The following is a 22,878-nucleotide window of genomic DNA, read 5'->3' as shown; positions in this document are numbered from 1 at the left end:
GCCCATTGGTCAATTCCCCAGACACGCCCATTGGTCAGCTGCAGTCACTCTGGGTGGTTGTCTAGTGATCACAATGGCGGCGATTGGAGTCCACCTCGGGGGCACGTGCAGCTGTGTGGCCGTGTACAAGGTGGGAGCCGGGCCGGGTCCACCCGGTGGCGGGGCCTCTGCCCGCGCGGGGGTGGGGGTGGGGGTGGTCCAGCGGTCCAGCGGTCCAGCCCGGTTCAGTCCGTCTCTGCTCCCCGGGGCTGAGGTGTGTGTGGGGGCATGGGGGTGGAGGTGGACACGGAGTGGTGTGGGCACTGAGAGGTGAGGGGGTGTATCTGGGCTGGTGGGGGTGGTGGTGTGGGCACTAGGGGTGTGGGCATGGAGGGTGTATGTGGATGCTGGGGTTTGGATGGGTGTATCTGGGGACTGGGGAGGGTGGGGGTGGTGTGGGCACAGGGGGTGGTGGTGTGGGCACGGGGTGGTGGTGTGGGCACGGGGGGTGGTGTGGGCACGGGGGGTGGTGGTGTGGGCACTAGGGGTGTGGGCATGGAGGGTGTATGTGGGTGCTGGGGTTTGGATGGGTGTATCTGGGGACTGGGGAGGGTGGGGGTGGTGTGGGCACTGGGGGGTGGTGTGGGCACTGGGGGGTGGTGTGGGCATGTGGGGGGGTGGTGGGCACGGGGGGGGTGGTGGGCACGGGGGGTGGTGGGCACGGGGGGGGGGGTGGGCACTGGGGGGGGTGTGTGGGCACTGGGGGGGGGGTGTGGGCACTGGGTGGTGGTGGTGTGGGCACTGGGGGGTATGTTGACTAGAGATACTAGTGAGTTTTATTGAGAAAAAGTAAGTGTAGGGGAAGCTGACCTGAAGGCTGCGTAGGTCCAGTCTGCCGTGTTTAACTAGAGACCTCAGTTCTGTATGTTAGAAAGGAAAAGAGGGCGTTCTGGAGAATTGGGTCGGACCAAGTCGATCGGTAAAGAGAGAAGATCTGTATACGAGAACCAAGAGTTTTTTATTTTTCCAATCCAGGGGCAATTTAGCATGGCCCTACCCTGCACATATTTTTGTGTTGTGGGGATGAGACCCACGCAGACACGGGGAGAATGTGCAAACTCCACACAGACGGTGACCCAGGGTCTGAGTCGAACCTGGTCCTTAGCGCCCTGAGGCAGCAGTGCTAACCACCGTGTCGCCCAAGAGAGAAACAGAGTTAATGTTTTGAGTCTGTACGGACGTGTTCTTTTTATATCATCCCCCCCCCACCACCATCTCTCCCCCTCTCTGTCTCTATCTTTTTCTCTCTTTCCCCCCCCCCCGTTTTCCTCTCTCCTTCCCCGTTTTCCCCTCTCCTTCCCCGTTTTCCCCTCTCCTTCCCCGTTTTCCCCTCTCCTTCCCCGTTTTCCCCTCTCCTTCCCCGTTTTCCCCTCTCCTTCCCCGTTTTCCCCTCTCCTTCCCCGTTTTCCCCTCTCCTTCCCCGTTTTCCTCTCTCCTTCCCCGTTTTCCTCTCTCCTTCCCCGTTTTCCTCTCTCCTTCCCCGTTTTCCTCTCTCCTTCTCTCTCTCTCCCCCCCCCCCCCCCCCCCCCACTGTTTTCCTCTCTTCTCCCCCCCCCCCCCCCAACCCCACACACACTGTTTTCCTCTTCTCACCCCCTGGCACTGTTTTCCTCCCCCTCCAACCCTCTGGTTTTCTCTTCTCCCCCCCCCCCCCGCCCCTGTTTTTCTCTCCACAGATGCTGCCAGATCTGCTAAATATTTTCAACATTTTCTATTTTTGTTCCAGAGGACAGGGAACTATAACAGCATGAGTAGGTTCGGAGTGAAAGCCAGAGTAAAACGTTTCAACTGGGCTAAGTGTTGTATTGAGTTTAAGGCAGAAGCTCATATTGTTTAGAATCATTACCTTGTTTGCTCAGTGTGCCTATTTAGTCATTGTTGCATATGCTTTTATTCAAGTTTGTAAAGGAAAGGTATGTTTCAGTTCAGTCTTGGTGTCCTGCCACTTATTTCCTTTGCCATTGTTCTTCCATGCATTATATTCTTTCAGTGATTATGGTTTATCAAGCCAAATCTTACTAACAGTATTCGGCTTATCTGGTATTCTCATAACTCCAACAAATCACTGTTACAGTGTTGAAGACGTGGCAGCCAATTTGTGCACAGCAAGCTCCAAAAAACAGAATTGTCATAAGGACTGGGTAGTCAGCTTTGCGATGTTGATTGAGGGATAAATCTTGGCCAGATCTCTGGGCAGAATCCCGTTACTTTTCTTCCAGATAGTGCTATAGGATCTTTACATGCACGTGCAAGAGCAGATGGGCCTTTGTTTGACATCTCATCTGAAAAGCACACTTCCGACACTGCAGCCCTCCCCTCAGTACTGCACTGGATTGTCAACTTCAAAATTTGTGTTGTAGTATCTGGAGTGGGGCTGGAACCTACAACTTCTGACCAAGGCAAGAGCGCTACTAACAGCCACGGCTCTCATACCCAGGTTGAAAGTTGGTTTGATAATCCACTGCACCATCCCATTACTTTCATATTCTTTGAATGCAGTTTCTGGCAGTAACAAAACATTTCTAATGTATTTCTCCTGTGATATAAAACTTGGATTTACTTCCTCCCAGGATGGTCGAGCAGATGTTGTGGCAAATGATGCAGGTGACCGTGTTACCCCAGCAGTTGTTGCTTACAGAGAAAATGAGAAGGTAATTGAAACGGTTTTATATCTTTGACATTGTACACATGGTTGAATTCTGAGTGTCATTATTTGCTTTATTTATTAGATTGTTGGCTTGGCAGCAAAACATGGTAGAATCAGAAATGCTTCAAACACTATCCTGAAAGTGAAGCAGATTCTTGGCAGACGGTAAGGACTGAAATCTTTGCAACCCGAACTATGTAAATACATCTTTGCTGCCTCGGTGGCAATTGCAGTTCAGATTGTACTGGGAGAAGATGAATTATTTGATGATTTTATATGCACTTTATAGTAAAATGCAACGGCTGCATATTGGCTGTAACTCTCCAGCCGTTGGGATTCTCCTTTTCCGCTGGTAGCGCACCCTCACCTGCGGGCTTCCCGGCAGCCCCACCTAACCTGAACATCTTTTGTCTGTGGGAGGAAACCGGAGCACCCAGAGGAACCCACGCAGACACAGGGAGAACTCCACACTAACAGTCACCCAAGGCCAGAATTGAACCTGGGTTCCTGGCGTGAAGCAGCAGTGCTAACCACTGCCACCGTGCTGTCTCACAAATGGACTGAAATCTTAATTAAAAATAAATTATTTATCTCTCTAGTAAATGTTTTATATAACTGTTGTAATCAGGGGGCCCGTAATGACATTTTTTGAAAGTATTTAGCAATTTTATGCATTGACAATCTTTCAATTAAATTGTGTCCTTCCATTTTCAAAATTGTTCCAAACTTTTTCCTAGTTTTGATGATCCTCAAGTTCAGAAACATATGGCTGAAAGCAAATGTTCTGTAAGTATTGACATAAAGTTGGAAATGGCCTACTTTAGAAAGTTCTTTTCATGCTCTTTAAAGCCCGCTTTCTTAAAAACAAAACCTGAAAATAATTGTACGCTGGTATTAAACTACTAGCTAATTGTTCTTCATTCTTGTCAGTCACCTTGAATGCTGATGAGAGAGCATTAATGTGAGCGCAAAATACACTTCTGAAAGTAATCTGCTCCATGAACACAATGTATTTATGACATCTAATACCAAGGCTTTGAAAGATTTCTTTTTTAGATATAGCACTTAATAGTTAGTAAGGCAACAAAGTTCCAGGACAGAAGTGAGGTACTATAACTTTTCTGTTGGAAAGCTGTTACGACTTTATTCAGTGGCTCATTGCAAATATATTTTGATCACTAAAAGGTGGCCTTGACTATGCCTTAAATGAAAAAGCATGCCACATTGATTTATAAAAACAAAATGCTGGGCATGCTCATCGGGTCAGGCAGCATCCATGGAGAGAATTAACATTTCGGGTGTGTGACCGTTTCATCAGAACACGTCAGCATTTTGCATTGAGGACAAAACGAGCAATGGTAAAAAGGAAAACTTGAGAGTATTCACTGTAAATAATAATCGCTTATTGTCACAAGTAGGCTTCAATGAAGTTACTGTGAAAAGCCCCTAGTCGCCACATTCCGGCGCCTGTTCGGGGAGGCTGGTACGGGAATTGAATCCGCGCTGCTGGCATTGTTCTGCATTACAAGCCAGCTGTTTAGCCCACTGTGAAACCAACCCCGTTAAAAGATAACTGTTCAGAACACAACCTGGCTAGAGTGTTGGTGGGTTCACATTGCAGGCGATATGTCCTTCCCCTTTGTAGCACCATACAGTGGCTTCAGAGCATTTATGCTCAAATGGAAACAATAATAATTGCACTGACTGTGATACTTGCAAAAACAGGCATATACAGGAAATACCTGCTGGTGATGACTTTACTAAAATATTATTTTTCATACCAGTACCTTAGCCAAAGGAGGAGTAAAAGACTAGACTTTCAACCTAACATTACAAGAGTGACCAGAAGAGTCATGCTTGTCCTGTAGTGGGCGGCACGGTAGCACAGTGATTAGCACTGTTGCTTCACAGTGCCAGCGTCCCAGGTTCGATTCCTGGTTTGGGTCACTGTCTGTGCGGAGTCTGCACTTTCTCCCTGTGTCTGCGTGGGTTTCCTCCGGGTGCTCCGGTTTCTTCCCACAAGTACCGAAAGACGTGCTGTTAGATGAATTGGACATTCTGAATTCTCCCTCTGTACCCGAACAGGAGCCGGAATGTGACGACTAGGGGATTTTCACAGTAACTTCATTGCAGTGTTAATGTAAGCCTGCTTGTGACAATAAAGATTATTATTAAAAAATTAGTCTGCAAGACATACAGGATTTGTCATGGGACATCAAAAATGTTTACAGTTTGCAGCTGTTGCAATCGTTTTGTTGCTCAGAATTAATTATGTTGTAATTGGACCTGGGCTATGTTGTCTTTTTCAATGTTTAAACAGGTTATTGATAAGGATGGCAAACCCAGATATGAGATTGATACTGGGGAAGAGCTCAAGATTGTCCCTCCGGAAGAAGTAATGAAGTTGATTTTTGAAAAAACGAAAGGCGAGTGTGAGTCTGCTTTCAGAGGGGAAATGTATGTTTTAAATTTTGCTTGCATTCAAAAATGACCAGGCTTCAACAGAGACATAATCATGGATCGAGGGAAGGGTCTATCTTGGCCATACAGCATTGAGTAGTAAAGGAGGCCTTTACCATGGAAATGGGTGCATTATATAAATTGTGTTTGTGTGAGCTCAATCTAATTCACTAGGAAGTAGACAAACACTGAGGAACAGCTGAAATGTTTTTAGGAAGTAACTTGCAACGTGGCTAGGAACATAAAGTGGCATCTGTATAATGAGCATTGTGATTTTAATCTGAGAATTAGGAGAACTGTTGCCTACAGCATCAAGACAGTATTCAACAGAATATGGCACCAAAGAGCCCCAATAAAATTCAAGTTACTGGGTGTCATATCGAAACCTGTCTACTAGCTAAAATCACAACTGACGTAAAGGAAGATTATCCCAGTTGTCAGAAACCACTCGCCATCCTGACTTGGGCATCTATAGTTCTTCCTTCACCATCTCTGGGACAGATCCTGGAGTTCCCTGTCAGAACACTGCAGAGGGAGCCTTCACCACCACAATGGCTCTTAAGGAAGAGACTTTGCGCAATATGTGCAGCCTTTGCAAGCACTGCCCACATCCGGAGAACAAATATAAAATAAACCCCCAAAATTCAGGAACCTGAACTGTTGTGCAGTGGAACAGTGATGATCGCACTGCAGTGGGCAGTCTAAAAGTTTCTGACCCTGTGATGTCTGTATTCTAGTCTGGCATGAGAAAAAAGAGCGACTTCTTATGTATCACAACCATGGGACTTTACAGCCAATGAAATACTTTTGAAATGTTATCACTGTTGTAGAGTAGAAATGCATCAGCCAATTTGCACACAAGCAGCTGCCACAGACAGCAATGTGATATTCGCCAGATTCTTGTTTCTGTGATATAGATTAAGAGACAAACGTTGATAGGACGCCAGGGATAACTCTCCTGTTCTTTTGAATTAGTGCAAGGGATCTTTTGCGTTCACCTGAGATTTCAGACAGCAGCTCAGTTTAACTTCTCATTCAAATGGCAGGACCTCCAACAGTGTAGCACTCCCTCACTACTTCACTAGAGCAATAGCCCAGATCTTTGCCCTGGTGTGAGGCTTGAACCCACAACCTTCTGTCTCAGGTGAGACTGAGTCACAACAGATATTCGTATTCAAGGCTGAAGTTAAAGTAAATAAACAAAGGATGGAACTTATGGTAGCCAGCATGACGGTCGTTGTGGGGTGCAGGGTTAATAAGGAATATGTTTTGAGATTCAATAACTTGGTTTTCAGCATTTTCACGTTTATATTTCTGTTGCTAAATTGAATTTATTTTTATGTTAACAGAAACAGCACAATCAGCATTGGGCTCTGATGTAAATGATGTTGTCATAACTGTCCCACTGGACTTTGGAAAGAACCAGAAAAATGTTCTGAGGTAAACGAAGTAGACCTTCTTCATCTGTCCAGCCACAAAAGGTTCAAACTGATTGACCTACTTTCCATTAGTCTGCGCGTTTAAACATTTGGCACCTTTTTGTTGGTTCACATCTTTACATTTCATTCATTTCTGATTTATTTTGTGTGACATTCTCCCAGGTTAAATGGGTGTTTTATTTTCTCCCTGTGTACTGCAGTGAATAGTTGGCTAACGTTGACCGGTTTAATGTGATATGCTCTGTTTGTGTAGACAGGCAGCCCAGGCGGCTGGTTTCAATGTTTTGCGGTTGATTCACGAACCTGCGGCAGCTCTTCTTGCATTTGGAGTTGGACAGGAGTCACCTGCTGAGAAAAGGTAGTTTATTTTAACAGTCCAAACAATAGAAGAATTTTGACATTTGCTTGTCTTTAAGCTATCCTTTTATGATCAATATTCAAAACACTTTACTTCAGTAGAACGTCATGGCATCTTTATATTTAGTTGTAGTTATATAAATATTTGCATATAATTTTGTTACTTCCAGTCTTGTGAATTGAGGTGGGACTTTATTATTTTTAAAAATTGACTGTCTTACGAGATGATTCATGTACAAATCAAATCTGCTAATAGTCTGTTTAGCCTCATCATTTGCATACATTGAAGCAATATTAATTGCACTTAATATTGCTGATTATCCCAACATTAATGTGGTTTTCAGTTGTGTAAGTGTGTTTTGAGCAAGCTAAGCCGGAAAACCTGACCGTTTTTGTATGATATATTTTTTCTATCCATTTATAGTAATGCACTGGTTTATAAACTTGGTGGATCATCACTGTCTGTTACAATAGCAGAGGTAAATAGTGGCATGTACAGAGTCCTTGCCTCTCATACCAATGACAGCATAGGAGGAGAGTGTTTCACAGACGCCTTGGCACAGTATTTAGCTTCGGAATTTCAGAGGTAAGAGTCTGCACAGCAGGAATACAGCACACGATGGATCACTTTCAACACTTTCGATATTCCTGCAAGATTAAAACTGTAAACTTTTTTTAATAGGTTGTTGAGGCACGATATAAAGAACAACGCGAGAGCCATGATGAAGCTTGTTAATAGTGCTGAAGTTGCAAAACATACATTGTCAACTCTGGAAAGTTCAAACTGTTTTGTAGATTCACTTCATGAAGGCTTAGACTTTGATTGCAGTGTCTCCAGGTATGTATATAGTTAGTTGTGTTAGGCCAAGAGACATGTTGGTGTTGAATGTTGGCTCTGACTATAGTTTAGGCCTCCCTAAAGGCTGCCTTCTAGCCTTATGGCATCAGGCCCAAAGACAAAAGGAGTGAATGACCTCCTCTTGCACCATGATTCTATATTCAAATTTGACTTTCCTTGGTGCCTGCATTTTGCTAGTTATGTATTTCCTAGAATTGCCTCCATTTTGAGGTGGTGAGGAAGAGGGCCCATTTTCCACCATTGATCATGGGGCGATGTTGAATTAGCTGGAGTAGTCTGAGTCCCCGTTACCAAATCCACGATCGACAGTAAAGCGCAAAAGTCTTCTCCCCCACCCCCAACCATGCCAGGAAGAATCTCCTGGATTCCCTAGATTCAACCAGAGTCTGTCTTCTCTCCCACATTGTGCTCCCACATTGTGCTTCGGAAGAGAGCTTGCAGCTTCTCCCTGCTGACAACACTAACTGCAGTCCTTTTCCCCCCTCTCTCTCTCTCTCTCTCTCTCTCTCTTTTCTGCCTTAAAAGTCTATTTGTTGTCAGCATAACTGCCCTTGCCTTTTTTTCCAGATGTGAGCATTTTGAACCTTGCTCGGCGAGTCTTTTGACTTGGGGGATCCTCTTGGTTCCCGTAGCAATCGAATGCCCAGGCTTCTTGTTGGGCAGAATTCTAAGCATGTATCATAACCCCTCCACCCTCACTGTTGCATTATACCTTAAACAGATTGTTCAAAACAACAATCTTTTGTAACCTCCCAATCCTAATAATTCCCCATGGTTGGTGACAACTCTGCTATGGAAAATAGATCCTTCCTGTGCACTCCAGGTCATCCCTCGATAAATCTTCCCTCCATCTCCCCCATCCCAATAGGCCAATGAAAGATCATTGTGTTTCTACTGTTAATTTTGGCGCAAATGTTCTGTTAGTTCTGGATTTTCTGATTGCAACAATTCAATATTTCCTCATCTTGTACCGCGAAGTCATTTTGGAACTTTTAATGGGTAACATTAAGAAATTGTGACCTTAAAATAGAAACACAGTTAACGACCTGGATTAAATGTCTGTTATACTGACTATTTCCTTCATGTACAACAGATCTAGAAGCTATCTAACCTCTATAACATTAGAATTTGAAATCTTTTGTAAAAAGTAGACGTGTGTATCTTGATTTTAGAGCAAGATTCGAATCAGTATGCTCTGCGTTGTTCAATCAAAGTGTCCAACCTATTCGGAAGCTTGTGGAGGAAGCTGGACTTTCTAGCAGCGACATATCAAAGGTTTGTGTAGAGATGCTGAAACATAACGTTGACCTGAACCTGTGATCATCAAACGTTTTTTTGTCTGTGGGCCACTTAAGCAGGGCAAAAAACCTGATGGACCACTGACTGGTCCTACCTCACCCACCTTCACTTGCCAACACACAAATAATGGGAGCTTATGGAAATGATAAATATTTTGCTGCTGAAGGTGATTTAATTTTTATTAAATATCGTAAGTAAATTATGTCAGAACTGATGGACATTTTCAAATCCACATTAAGATTGCAACAGAAGCAGTTTATTTGAAGAATTCTAATGTTATAAAATCGGCTTCTGAGAAACAATAGCATCTTGCATATAAATCTATATTGTTGTTTCCTGCACTTGTGACGATTCGTGCCGTGTGTAGGGGAGAGCCGGTGTTGTTTGGCATTGCTGAGAAATGGTGCACATTTCCATAGTCAACATAAAGCGCACTCAATATAACCATCGGGCCAATTCAGAGTAACTGTTATTTACTTTGCTCCAACAAGTGGCAGAAGAACCACCCCAATTGCCCCAGTACCGTGTTTTTCAATTACCTTGCCAGCTATTCTTGTGGTCTCTGTGAGATTGGCATTCGGAGTGGTTTTTGTCCAAATGCAAACCTTGACACTGTTAGCGGGTTATTTGACTGCAGGAAGCGTCATATCCGAGCCATTCCAGTATGCTTCCCTGGCTGTTAGCCCCAACTTCATCAGTAAAGACTGGCGACACACTTTCAATGGAAAATGGGGGGAAATTAGACAATTGGGTCCCTGCTTATGTGGCACTCTCTGACTGTGTAGATGGCAGTATAAAAATGACAAGGCATCTCTCTTCCCCTCGCCTCCGAAAACAAATTGTGGGGGTGGGGGAGCAGAAAGTAACGGCCAACAAAGAAAGCTTTTCAGCTCAATATCCTGAGATGAAAATAATCCAGGTCCAAGCAGGAAAAAGATTTGAACCATGGTCAATTTGTGATATAATTGTAAAGATCGAGTTTAACCTGTACCCTGTCAACAGGTGGGATGTCTGATTTACAGATCATATACTGGTGCAAGCAATCCTCGTTCTGATGTTGGTTTAAGCACTATTGATATTCTTCCGAAAAACCTAGAAAATAGAACTGGGAGTAGGTCATTTGGCCCTCAGAGCCTGCTCCATCATTCAATATGATCGTGGCTGATCCTCTATCTCAAAAAGTTGTTTTGTCATACACTCCCCGTACCCTGTGGTGTCAGAATATGAATGGGATGGAATACTCTCCACTTGTTTGGATGAGTGCGGCTCCAACAACACGCAAGGGGCTCAACGCCATCCAGGACCAAGTAGCCTGTTTAATTGGCATCCCATCCATCATCCTAAATGTTCATTCCTCCACCACCAACACACAGTGACAGCCGTGTGTACCATCTACAAGATGCACTGCAGCAACTCACCAAGGCTCCTTCGACAGCACCCCCTTCCAAACCCACAGCCACTACCATCCAGACGGACCAAGGCTCCAGACGCATGGGAACCACCACCACCTGCAAGCCATGCACCAATTGGCTTGGAACTCTGATCAACATCCTTTCACTGGGTCAGCTTCCTTGAACTCCTTTCCCAAAGCACTGTGGGTGCACCTACACCACATGGTCTGCAGCGGTTCAAGAAGGAAACTCACCACCACCTCGAGGGCAGTTGGCGATAGGCAGTAAATGCTGTCCTTCCCATGGGGGGGGGGGGGACCTAGACTTAATGACCCCTCCTGACTCAAAGTTAAATTTAAACTTTGTTTGATACATAGTGTTTGCATGCTGCAGTTCTGGTGTGGAGGTTTTACCTTTTTGAAATGAAAATTGCTTATTGTCACAAGTAGGCTTCAAATGAAGTTACTGTGAAAAGCCCCTAGCCGCCACATTCCGCCGCCTATTCGGGGAGGCTGGCGTGTGAATTGAACCGTGCTGCTGGCCTGCCTTGGTCTGCTTTACAAAGCCAGCGATTTAGCCCTGTGCTAAACAGCCCCTTTTTGTTGCATTGCAGTATTTTATGCATTTATGGCAAATTGCTGCAGATTCTGGGGAGTACACACCATCTCAGTTTAGTATTTTTTTTTTTAGTATATTTATTTGTTCAAATATTTTGCTGAACAAATTTAGATTAAAGCTGATTTTCTGATTACAAATATTCAATTTTATTTTGACCCAAAAGTGCACATTTAGCTGGGATCAATTTTACCAATTTTTTGGCGGGAGAGAGACTGGACAGAATCTGAGGCAGAATATTTGTATCAAAAATTCATGATCTATTAAATGGCAGCCTATCTCCTTTACTTCTGTCTTATAAGTCGCTGTCTAAGCCTGAAAACCAGAAACTTTATCTATTAGACTGGTTTAGTCTCTTCTAATTCTTCAAGTGTTTTAAGATATATTTTCTTTCATTCATTGCTTTTAGGTTGTACTTTGTGGGGGCTCTGCCCGTATTCCAAAATTGCAGCAAATGATTCGAGATCTGTTCCCAGATGTTGATTTGTTGAACTCCATCCCCGCCGATGAGGTGATAGCTGTTGGTGCAGCTATCGAGGCTGCACTACTGTTGGGAAAGGAGAACAGTTCATTAGAGGAAGCTTCTGTCATTGTGGAGTGCTCAGCACGAAACATTTTGGCTAAGGTATTAAAATCTCTGATCCCAGAAAACCAAAAAAAACCCTACCTATTAGAACATCTTGATATTGTTTTCATTGCCACATTTAAGTATCTAAATCACACATTTGTGCAATCTATGATTGACCAACAGCGTTTTACTAAAACCAGTGCATCATGGGCTGTATTTATTTGTCACTTGCCTCTAGTTCTGCCCTTTGATTTGTTAACTGCTACCTTTCATGTTTCATTTACCGTAATAAGATCCATGGAGCTTAATGCTATGCACAAGCTCAGTTCCAAATGACTAACATTCTGGCTTGTCAAAGTTGTGCTCAATGCTTTTATGAAGAATCCTGTATTGCTTTGCTGAGGAAATTGAAAATTGTTCTTTCTATCTGGTGATTACGGTGTCGAGATAATTTGCCTTTTCTACTACAGCATCTTCAGCATCTCCATGGACACGTTGAAGGCAGTTCCTTGCATATTATTTTACCCTATGTTTTTCTGCAGGAGAGTAACGAGTCTGGATCTGACACCTACAAGGTAGTGTTTCCATCAGGTACTCCGCTACCAGCAAGAAAGCATCATGCATTTCAGGCGCCAGGAAATGCCTCCTCTGTCTGCCTCGAGCTGTACGAATCTGGTGAAAAAGGATGTGAACAAGAAAGAAACAAATTGGCGCAGGTCTGTTTGTGTTTTTCAGTCTTGACTGCGAGAACTCTCTGCCACAGAGGGCTGTAAAAGCTCAGGCATTGAATATGCTCGAGGAAGGAAGTGGATTTGAGGTTGAAGATTAGCCGTGGTTTGATGTGGGGTGTATGGCTGACTCCTGTTTCTCAGGACAACCTGAAAACCTGTTCACTTCCACGTATGCGGAAGCTGGACCTTGGAAGGGAGCGAGGAGGTGTAGAATGTTCTCAAAACACTGTTTTTTTTAAAAAAAACTTTGTCTTGTGTTGAATGTATATCCACACGTGCCAACAAGTCTCCTTCCTTGTATGACCCTAGGTAGCTAGCGTTGGCAAACTGTTTGATTTTGGATGGCATTATAACCAAGCCTCATCTTGTCCTTATCCTTACAATAATAATATTATTATTCTGTTGTCCAACAGGAGTCATTGGATAATGAATGGAAGCACTGTCTGGCTGTTTTTTAAAAACATTTCCCCTCCATCTCCATCCCAGTTACCCATCCGACCAATTGGAATCACCAAATGTTAAGCCCTGAGCTAAGTCAAACATGGGACTTTTCTAGTCTATGCCACACTGGATAGGTGGTCTTAACCAGCAAATATTGGTGAGATGCTTTTGTTAAGGGGCTTTGGGAAGTTTCTGCTCCTTGCAATTGCTCCTCCCATCCCATCCCCATAGATTAGGGAGCCTGCACAAGGACACTGTTATTACCCTGTGCAGATAACTGCCAGCAGCCATCCTAATCAGACTGTATACAAAAAATAAATAAAATTCTTATAGTTATCCAATAATTTGCACAATTGATGAATTCCTCAGCGTTGTCTAATGGTGATTTTATTTATGGAAAATGGGTTTATGATTTTGCTACACAGTGCAGAGAGAAAAGCTTCTCCTGTTCTCAAAGTACAAGGTTAACACTGCAGCCGAGTGGATATTTGTGTGACTGTTGTAGCTAAAGCTCACATTAATAACCTGTCAGATGTATGGTTTTATGCCACTAGGCGATGCTCGTACAGTTTTGGGATGTTGTTTAGATTTGATCATTTTATTTCTGTCATTCAGTTGAATCCAGTGTTTGGGATCTGTGACACAAAACATTGTGTTCTCATACATAGTTCACTCGTCTTTGTTTGCTGCGATTTGCAATGTAGTGGTGAGTTCTTATTCTCAACTGGACCGGCCTAGGCAACTCCGGAACGAGGCTGTGATGAAGTTGAATCCGCTTGTTCAGTGAAATACACACCCTGTGTACGGGTCTCCTGCTTTTACTTATTGTCCTGTAATACACAATAGAGGAAATCTTTTTAGACCACAACTGGAAAGGTTTTTAGTACAGGTCCACTAGTGGTCAGCCGAGCGTCAGAAAACAAATAATTGCTTCAAACTTTAAAATCCAAGTTGGGAAAACATCTAATCAACGTATCATCGAAAAAATGTATTGATGTTTTTTAAAAAGTCCAAAATAAGCAAATCGAGAGACTGGAAAGTATTTTACCTCGTAGATGTGATGCAGTGTTGTCTGTGGATTTGATATTCTATGCGTGTTTTTTATATTGTTTCCAATTAAGGGCAATTTAGCATGGTCAATCCACACAGACACAGGGTTCGATCCTGGCCCCGGGTCACTGTCTGTGTGGAGTTTGCACATTCTCCCCATGTCAGAGTGGGTCTCATGCCCACAACCCAGGGTAGGTGGATTGGCCACGCTAAAATTGCCCCTTAATTGGAACAAAATAATTGGGTACTCTTAAATTTTTTTAATGTATGAATAATTGTTTTATTTTGATAAGCTGAATGATTAGAACGCCCCATTCTACCCACTTCATTGCTGCTGCTTCATTTTGTCTTACTGGCTAGATTGTACTCCGAGATTTACAACTGAAGGAAGGCAGCAACCATGACATTCTATCTGTTCTCACCATGAAAAGGTATATGTTTCAAAGTTCATTTTGGGGCAATTTGGGAGCGATGTATAGGAATCTGTTTTGCTGGTTTTCTGCTTTCTGTCCCGAAAGTGTGTTTTGATGTTTAACAGGTGTCTGGGTCCACAGCCATCAGCTGTCTGTTGATATATTTTCTTTTTCCTCCCAGTTCCCAGGACTGTTTCTCAAGACTAGTGACTGTTGAGTGACAAAGTATGAAGTCTGAGCCTGATATTGTTGTTTCTCTAACCAGGGCTGACTCTTAACAGCAAGATTCCCTGTTTTTTGCAAATAAGGAGAGGGAATTGTTGCTTTTTTTTTTTTTTGCCTCCTCCTGTCTAGAGTGCCGTGTTCCATTGCAGCCTGAGCTAAGAATCACTGACTCAATACAAATCAGACCGAAACCTGGGTTTTCCTGCTTACAATGATTTAAATTTGCACCAACCCTCAACCACTTTTCCATCCAGGAGCACATTGACCTGGGGGAAATATTCATGCAAACTTCTTCCAGGACTCGTCAGTGGGGTACAGGAAGGATGTTTCCCCTGGTTAGGGGGGGGGGGGGGGTCTAGAACCAAGAAACACAGTCTCAGAAAAAGAGGCAGACCATTTAGGAATGAGATGAGGAGGAATTTCTTCACTCCGAGGGTGATGAATGTTTGGAGTTCTCTCCCCCTGGGGTCTGTGGAGTCTCCGTAATTGAGTAAATTCAAGACAAAGATCAATAGATTTCTAGATATTAACGTTATGGGATATGGGGATAGTGTGGGAAGGTGGCATTGAGGTAGATCATCAGCCATGAACTAGTTGAATTGCGGAGGAGGCTTGAGGGGCCAAAAGGCCTCCTCCTGCTCCTATTTCCGATGTTCCTATGATGTACAACTGATGGTTAAAAGTAAATGAAAAGTCTGGAGTTGCTTTGAGAGGGAAATTTGAATTGAGTTTAAATTGAGCCAATTTTCCGCGAAGAAGTCGACGAACGGTTGCCACCTCCGGGTGAACCCTAGCAGTGAGCCTCTCAAGGCGAACTTGATTTTCTCCAAACAGAGAAAGCTAGCCATGTCCGATAGCCAGGTCTCCGACTTCGGAGGCTTTGAGTCCCTCCAAGCTAATAGTATCCGTCTCCGGGCTACCAGGGAAGCAAAGGCCAGAATGTCTGCCTCTTTCTCCTGGATTCCCGGGTCTTCCGGCACCCCGAAAATCGCCACCTCTGGACTCAGCGCCACCCTTGTTTTTAACACCGTGGACATGACATCTGCAACTCCCTGCCAAAATCCCCAAAGCTTTGGACATGCCCAGAACATGTGGACATGGTTTGCTGGTCCTCCTGCACATTTTACACACCTGTCTTCCACCCCAATGAATCTGCTCATCCGGGCCACTGTCATGTGAGCCTGGTGAACGACCTTAAATTGTTACAGGCTGAGCCTGGCACATGTTGCGGACGCGTTGGCTCTATTCAACGCGTCCGCCCATAGACCATCCTCTTTCTCTCCTCCCAGCTTCTCCTCCCACTCTCCGGGCCGGCACCACCATGGGGCTGGTGGAGTACCGTGCCGGCAGAGGCGCAGTTACCAATGCCCCCAAACTGGTGCCCTTGCATGAAGCCGCCTCCATGTGCTCCATGCCGACCCCTCCCCCACCACCCACTTCCTGATCATGGCTATATTCGCCGCCCAGTAATAGTTATTAAATTTGGCAGCGCCAGCCCGCCCTCTCCCCGACTCCGCTCAAGCATTACTTTCCTTACCCGCGGGGTCTTGCCCGCCCAAACAAAGCCAGAGATCACTTTGTTGACCCGATTAAAAAAGGACCGCGGAATAAAGATGGGGAGACATTGAAACACGAACAGGAATCTCGGGAGGACCGTCATCTTCACCGTCTGCACCCTCCCAGCTAATGACAACGGGAGCGCATCCCATCTCCAAAAATCGTCCTTCATTTGGTCTACTAGCCGGGCCAGATTTAATTTATGCAGCCACTCCCATTCCCGCGCCACTTGAATGCCTAGGTACCTAAAGCTTCCCCCTACTAATCTAAACGGCAGCTCCCCCAATCACCTCTCCTGTCCCCTCGCCTGGATCGCAAACATCTCACTTTTCCCCATATTTAGCTTATACCCCGAAAACCAGCCAAATTCCCCTCGAATCCTCATGATTTCTTCCATCCCCTCTAATGGGTCCAATACATACAGAACAAGGTCATCTGCATAGAGCGAGACTCTGTGCTCCACCCCTCCCCCGAACCAGCCCCTTGAGGCTCTCCGAGCAATTGCCAACGGCTCTATAAGCTAGCGCGAACAACAGTGGGGAGAGGGGGCATCCCTGTCTCGTCCCCCGGTGCAGTCTAAAATAGTCCGATGTTGTCCTATTCGCCCGTACACTTGCCACAGGAGCCTGATACAGCAACCTGACCCAGTCAATAAAGCCCCGCCCAAATCCGAACCGTCCCAGTACCTCCCACAGATAATCCCATTCTACCCGATCAAAAGCCTTTTCTGCATCCATTGCAATCACTACCTCCACCTCCCTACCTTCCGAGGGCATCATGATCACATTTAACAGCCTTCTTACATCGGCCACCAACTGCCTACCCATAACTAACCCCGTGAGGTCCTCACCAATAACGTCCGGAACACACTCCTCAATCCTGGAGGACAACATTTTGGCCAGCAGTTTGGCATCCACACTCAACAGGGATATCGGCCTGTAGGACCCACACAGCTCCGGGTTCTTGTCCCGCTTCAGAATCAGTGAAATTGTGGCCTGTGACATCGTCGGGGGCAGCACTCTTTCCCTTGCCTCATTGAATATCCTCATCAACACCAGCCCCAATATCCCAGAGAACTTTTTATAAAACTCCACTGGGTACCTGTCCTGCCCCGGGGCTTTACCCGACTGCATGGCCTTCAGACCCTCCACTATCTCTTCCAACCCCGCCTTTGGGAAATTCAGACCCCCCAAGAAGTGCCTCATCCCTCCAGGGGGTTCTGACCTATACAGGCTACTGTAGAAATCCCTAAACGCCTTATTCACCCCTGCTGAATCTCCAACCAGGTTCCCATCTCCGTCATTTACTTTCCCTATCTCCCTGGTTGCCTCCCTCTTTCTAAGCTGCTGTGCAAGCATTCTGCTGGCCTTCTCTCCGTGCTCATAGATCGCCCCCCTCACCTTTCTCAGCTGCTCCACCGCCCTCCCTGTGGTTAACAAGCCGAACTCCGCCTGTAGCCTCCGCCATTCCCTTAAAAGCTCTGCCTCTGGGGTCTCTGCATACCTCCTGTCGATCTGTAGTATCTCCTTTACCAGTCGGTCCGTCTCTGCCCTGTCCACCTTCTCCCTATGGGCCCGTATCGAGATCAGCTCCCCTCTGACCACCGCCTTCAGTGCTTCCCACACCACCGCTGCTGAAATTTCCCCCGTGTTGTTGACCTGCAGGTTGTTCTGAATACATTTCCTCAGCCGCTCGCACACACCTTTGTCAGCCAAAAGTCCCACATCTAACCTCCATTGCGGGCGCTGGTTACTGTCCTTACTAACCTGCAGGTCAACCCAGTGCGGAGCATGGTCTGAGATTGTGATCGCCGAGTACCCTGTGTCCACCACCCTTGCCAGTGAGGCCCTGCTCAAAATGAAGAAATCGATCCAGGAGTACACTTAATGCACGTGTGAGTAGGAGAATTCCTTCACCCTCGGCTGCCCAAATCTCCATGGATCCACCCCCCAACCCCCCATCTGCTCCATGAACCCTTTTAGTTCCTTTGCCATTGCTGGCACCCTGCCCGTTTTCGAGCTTGACCGGTCCAAGCCAGGGTCCATAACTGTGTTGAAGTCCCCTCCCATGACCAACTTGTGCGAGTCAAGGTCCGGTATCTTTATAAACTCCACACCATCCCAATTTGGCACATAAACATTTACTAATACCACCCGCTCCAGTTTCCCACTGACCATAACGTACCGACCTCCCACATTCAAAACTATTCTACCCGCCTCAAACACCACCCGCTTATTGATCAGGATCGCGACCCCTCTCGTCTTTGAATCTAGTCCCGAGTGAAAGACCTGACTGACCCAGCCTTTCCTCAGTCTAATCTGGTCAGTCACTCGAAGGTGCGCCTCCTGCAACATTACCACGTCCGTCTTCAGTCCTCGTAAGATGCGCGAACACACATGCCCTCTTGACCGGTCCATTTAACCCTTGAACATTCCAGGTGATCAGCCTAGTTGGGGGGCTCATTGCGCCCCCCCCCACTTCGCTGATCAGCCATCCCCTTTGTTGGGCCCGCCTCCAGCCCGTGCTCCGCGCCTCCACCGGCCCGCCCCCAGGTAGCCTCCGCCCCCAAGCTCCTCTCTGTCCTTTGGCACAAGTCCCTCCCTCATCAGCAGAACATTCCCCCCCCAGTAACAACACTCTGTAACCCAACCCCCTTGATAAACTGAACATGTGCACAAACCCCCCCACCCCACTGCGCTTCCGTCAGCTAGCCCGCCCAGCTAGCTTGGTGGCCCCCGTCCCTGGTGCCGGATAGTCTCCCACCTATTGTCCCCAACCCCCCTGCTCATACAAACAAACTCCAACACCAAACAATCCCCACACAATTGCCCGACAGAAAGACACCAAAATCTAAACAAGCACACCTCCATCCCCCAACAGTGCAAATGAAAACCTTAACTCACTCAGCTCTGCCACTGGTCCCAAATCAATACAGAAGGCATTACAGACAGCTTCCACAAAACGAGAAACTTCTTTTTAAAGAACAGAGAAACTAAAACAAAAAAAACATGAACGCTGCAGCCAAGTTCAAAAGTTCACAGTCCACCACCAGTCCTTTCCTTTTCACGAGGTCCAGCGCGTCCTCGGGCGAATCGAAATAAAAGTGCTGTTCCTCGCGACCCAGAGACGGGTCGGATACAACAGTCTGAACTTCACCTTTTCTTAACAAGGATCGACATAATCTGGTTTAAGCCTGCTCTTCTGGCCACCTCCACACTCGGGGACCCGCAGGATACTATTGTCCCACTTACAGCTCTGTGTCTGCTTGGCGCACTGTAGAATGCGTTCCTTATCCAAGTACTTGTGGAATCTCACCACCATTGCCCTCTGGGGGTCTACCGTTCGCGGCTGCCTCACGAGTGCTCTGTGAGCCCTGTCCACCTCCAAGGCTCGGAGAATGCCCCATCCCCCAGCAGTTTCACAAACATATCTGCAATGTATGTCCCAGCGTCCGCTCCTTCGGACCCCTCCGGGAGCCCAACAATTCTCAAGTTCTGCCGGCGGGACCTATTCTCTAGGTCCTCCACCTTCTCCAGGAGCTTCTTCTGCTGATCTCTCAGCATCCCCACCTCCAACTCCACCGCAGTTTGATGTTCCTCCTGCTCAGCCAGCGCCTTCTCCATCTTCTGGATCGCCCGATCTTGGGCGTCCAATCAAAGCTCCAGCCGCTCAATCGACTCTTACCGGGTGCAAGCAGTCCCGTTTCTGCTTAGCAAAGCCTTCCTGAATAACTTGCATCAACTGCTCCGTTGACCGCTGGGTCGACAAACCGGAGGTCCGGTCCTCCGCCATGCTGTCTCCCGCTGCAGCTTCAGCCCAGGCCTTCTCTGTCTTTCTGGTTCTGCCTTTATGAGCACTTCTAGTCCTTCTCTCCATGCACCGATGTGGGAATTCAGTACACAATTGCCTCTGTCATCAGTTTTACAGTTCAAGTCCGGTAGGAAATCGGGGGGAAAGGTCCAAAAGTCCGACCCGAGTGGGAGCCACCAAATGTGCGACTTACTCCTTCATAGCTGCCACTGGAAGTCCTGCAGTTCAGTTTCTAGCTGGTCATTAATCAGTTCAACTCGTGGGGGATTGACGATCAGGGTAGAAGGTGGTTCTGTGCCACTGTCAGCTTGCTGTATGCTCGACATAAAAAGACCGGTGTTATTTGGGCTGCACTGAGGCGTTCATCCTGCTTTCTCTTTAATTTTACTGGGCTTGTGACTTGAAAGAGTTTAATGACTGTTCCAGTACACAGTAAGTGACCTGTCATTGCATTGAACTCCTAATCCCTCGCTGTGTGTATGATTGCTTTGTCTGGTATATCAGAAGACATTAAGCCCTCTTTGCATATTTACATTTGCTGCTTCACTGAACTACAATAATGAGGCAAGAAAGCAAATTCTCTGTTTGGCCCCATGAATAGGTTGATTGCATCTTTTTATGGAAGTAGGTCACACTCATTTTTGCATCATAGCGTGGATGGGTAGGGCCTATTTAGCAGAGAGGTCAGTGACTAAGGCGCATGGATCTAAAACAGGGATGAAGAAGCCTGTTTTTCACCGAGAGTTGTGGGTTTGGAACTCGCTGTATGAAAGTGTAGCAGAGGCAGAAACCCTCACCCCATTTAAAAGCTGTCAACGTGCATCTCAAGTTCTGTGACCCCCAGGGCTGTGGACCAACTGCTGCTGGGATGAGGCTTGTTTTTCAGACAGTGCAGCGATAATGGGGCCATGTGGACTCTATCTGCTGTAAACCCTCTTATGATTCTATCATCCAGTTTTAAATAGCTTTTAGAAAAGAGCTTAATTTCTACAGGGACGATGACTTGAAATTAACCAGGAATAAGTTAATGAAATTAGTAAATAGTCAGAAACCCCTTTGCCTGATATGACCAGTTTCCCTCCAGCTGTGACCATCATTGTAACTGTGGTTCTGAACAGTAACCGGTTCAGGTGGGTAACTGTCTTTCTTTCAATACTCCGAATTTGACACTCATTCAGTAACTTTTCTTCTTTGAAGGGATGGATCGCTGCACGTCACTTGTACAGAGCAAGGAACAGGAATTTCCGAGGCAGTCACTATAGATGTTGTGTTATAAATAATCGATGAGGAGAGAGTTTTTGTAAGCTGAAGACCTATATTGTGGGAATAAAACCACTCCTCCAGACAAGCACTCGTTTTCCTTGCATAATTAGGGAGTTGCACCAAACGTGCCTCTTGGGCCCGAATAAATGTTCATCGGTTTGTGTTTATTTAATCAAAGCAAAAAACAAAGGAGTGAATATTGACCCTACTTTAAAAACACTGATGCGGGTTTGATATTGTGACATAAAATTAAAGCAGAATACTGTGGCTGCTGGAAATCGAATAAAAAGAGAAAATGTTGGAAATAGCAGGTCTGGCAGCATCCTTGGGGAGAAAAGCAGAGTTTACATTTCAGCTCATTGACTTTTCATCTTAATATTGTTAACCAGCTTATCATAGCTGTTTATTGGCCTAAATATAAAATCCGTCTCGAGTTTGGTGTCTGACCTGCTTTGGCAACCGAAAACCTATTATTCCAGGCATATGTCCAAGGATCGTGATTATGTAGAGAGTTCAGACATACTTTCCTTCACTTTGTTATATCCGGTCAATTAGGAGCAAGAGTAGGATTCAGTAAGATCATGGTGGATCTGATTGTAACCTCAACCCAACAACACCCCCACACCGATAACCTTTCACCCCCTTGCTTATCAACAATCCACCGTCTTCGGAGGAAGAGAGTTCCAAAGAAACAGGCCTCTTGGAGAAACAGTTTCTCTTCATCTCTTGTCCCAGTTGGAAATATGTCAAGATATTTGAAAAAGACGAGTATCAGATATGGAGTATGAGATTCTAACACCATGTTGCCTAGACTGTATATTTTTGTTTGCATTATCACTATTAAACTGTATTGTGTAACTATCCAGAAAGCCTCCGATACATTTGGATTTCTAACATGCATAAATGCATTTGTATGTTTCGTAGGATGTTACGAACAACAACCGACAGGAAAAGCCCCTCGAAACCATCCAATTTGTCCCACACAATCATGATGTGTATCTCGATATATTCCGTTAATCACAGCATACAAGACAGTCCCATAATGGGCGGCATGGTAGCACAGTGGTTAGCACAGTTGCTTCACACCTCCAGGGTCTCCGGTTCGATTCCTGGCTTGGGTCACTGTCTGTGTGGAGTCTGCATGTCCTCCCCGTGCCTGCGTGGGTTTCCTCTGGGTGCTCCGGTTTCCTCCCACAGTCCAAAGATGTGCAGGTTAGGTGGATTGGCCATGCTAAATTGCTCTTAGTGTCCAAGAGAAAGGTTGGGTGGGGTTACGGGGATAAGGTGAAGGTGTGGGCTTAGGTAGGGTGCTCTTTCCAAGGGCCGGTGCAGACTCGATGGGCCGAATGGCCTGCACTGTAAATCTATGATGTTTCTGGTCCCAAAAATCACATCTTTTGCAAATATTTGGCAATTACGTTGACCTCCTTTTCAGCCCTGACCTACTATAGCTGCTCTTGTAGTTGGCCTCAATTTTTGTGCCAACCTGGAACAGGTTATGTGGATTGGCCATGATAAATTGCCCCTTAGTGTCCCAACAGTTAGGTGGGGTTACGGGGATAGGGCGGTGGAGTGGGTTTAGATAGGGTGCTCTTTCAAAGGGCCGATGCAGACTCGATGGGCTGAATGGCCTGAACTGTAGAGATTCTATATGAAGATTTCTTTACACTGATGTTACATCCCCATTACACAAACTTAACATGATAATTATCTA

General features: G+C 45.9%; 1 protein-coding gene across 1 annotated transcript; it reads left to right on the top strand.

Moving 5' to 3' along the window:
* Positions 1 to 21: 21 nt before the first annotated feature.
* Positions 22 to 22,033, top strand: hspa14 (heat shock protein 14). Its single transcript, XM_072470954.1, has 14 exons — positions 22 to 130; positions 2,610 to 2,690; positions 2,769 to 2,851; positions 3,424 to 3,472; positions 5,007 to 5,112; positions 6,496 to 6,586; positions 6,839 to 6,943; positions 7,367 to 7,528; positions 7,625 to 7,780; positions 8,974 to 9,076; positions 11,516 to 11,731; positions 12,217 to 12,390; positions 14,257 to 14,327; positions 21,099 to 22,033. The coding sequence occupies exons 1-14, from the start codon at positions 74 to 76 to the stop codon at positions 21,175 to 21,177; spliced, it is 1,533 nt and encodes a 510-aa protein (XP_072327055.1). The 5' UTR covers positions 22 to 73; the 3' UTR covers positions 21,178 to 22,033.
* The last annotated feature ends 845 nt before the right edge of the window (positions 22,034 to 22,878 follow it).

This window comes from Scyliorhinus torazame, chromosome 13 (assembly GCF_047496885.1).
Source record: "Scyliorhinus torazame isolate Kashiwa2021f chromosome 13, sScyTor2.1, whole genome shotgun sequence".
NCBI classification, from domain to species: domain Eukaryota; kingdom Metazoa; phylum Chordata; class Chondrichthyes; order Carcharhiniformes; family Scyliorhinidae; genus Scyliorhinus; species Scyliorhinus torazame.
This window is presented reverse-complemented; position numbering and strand designations above follow the sequence as displayed.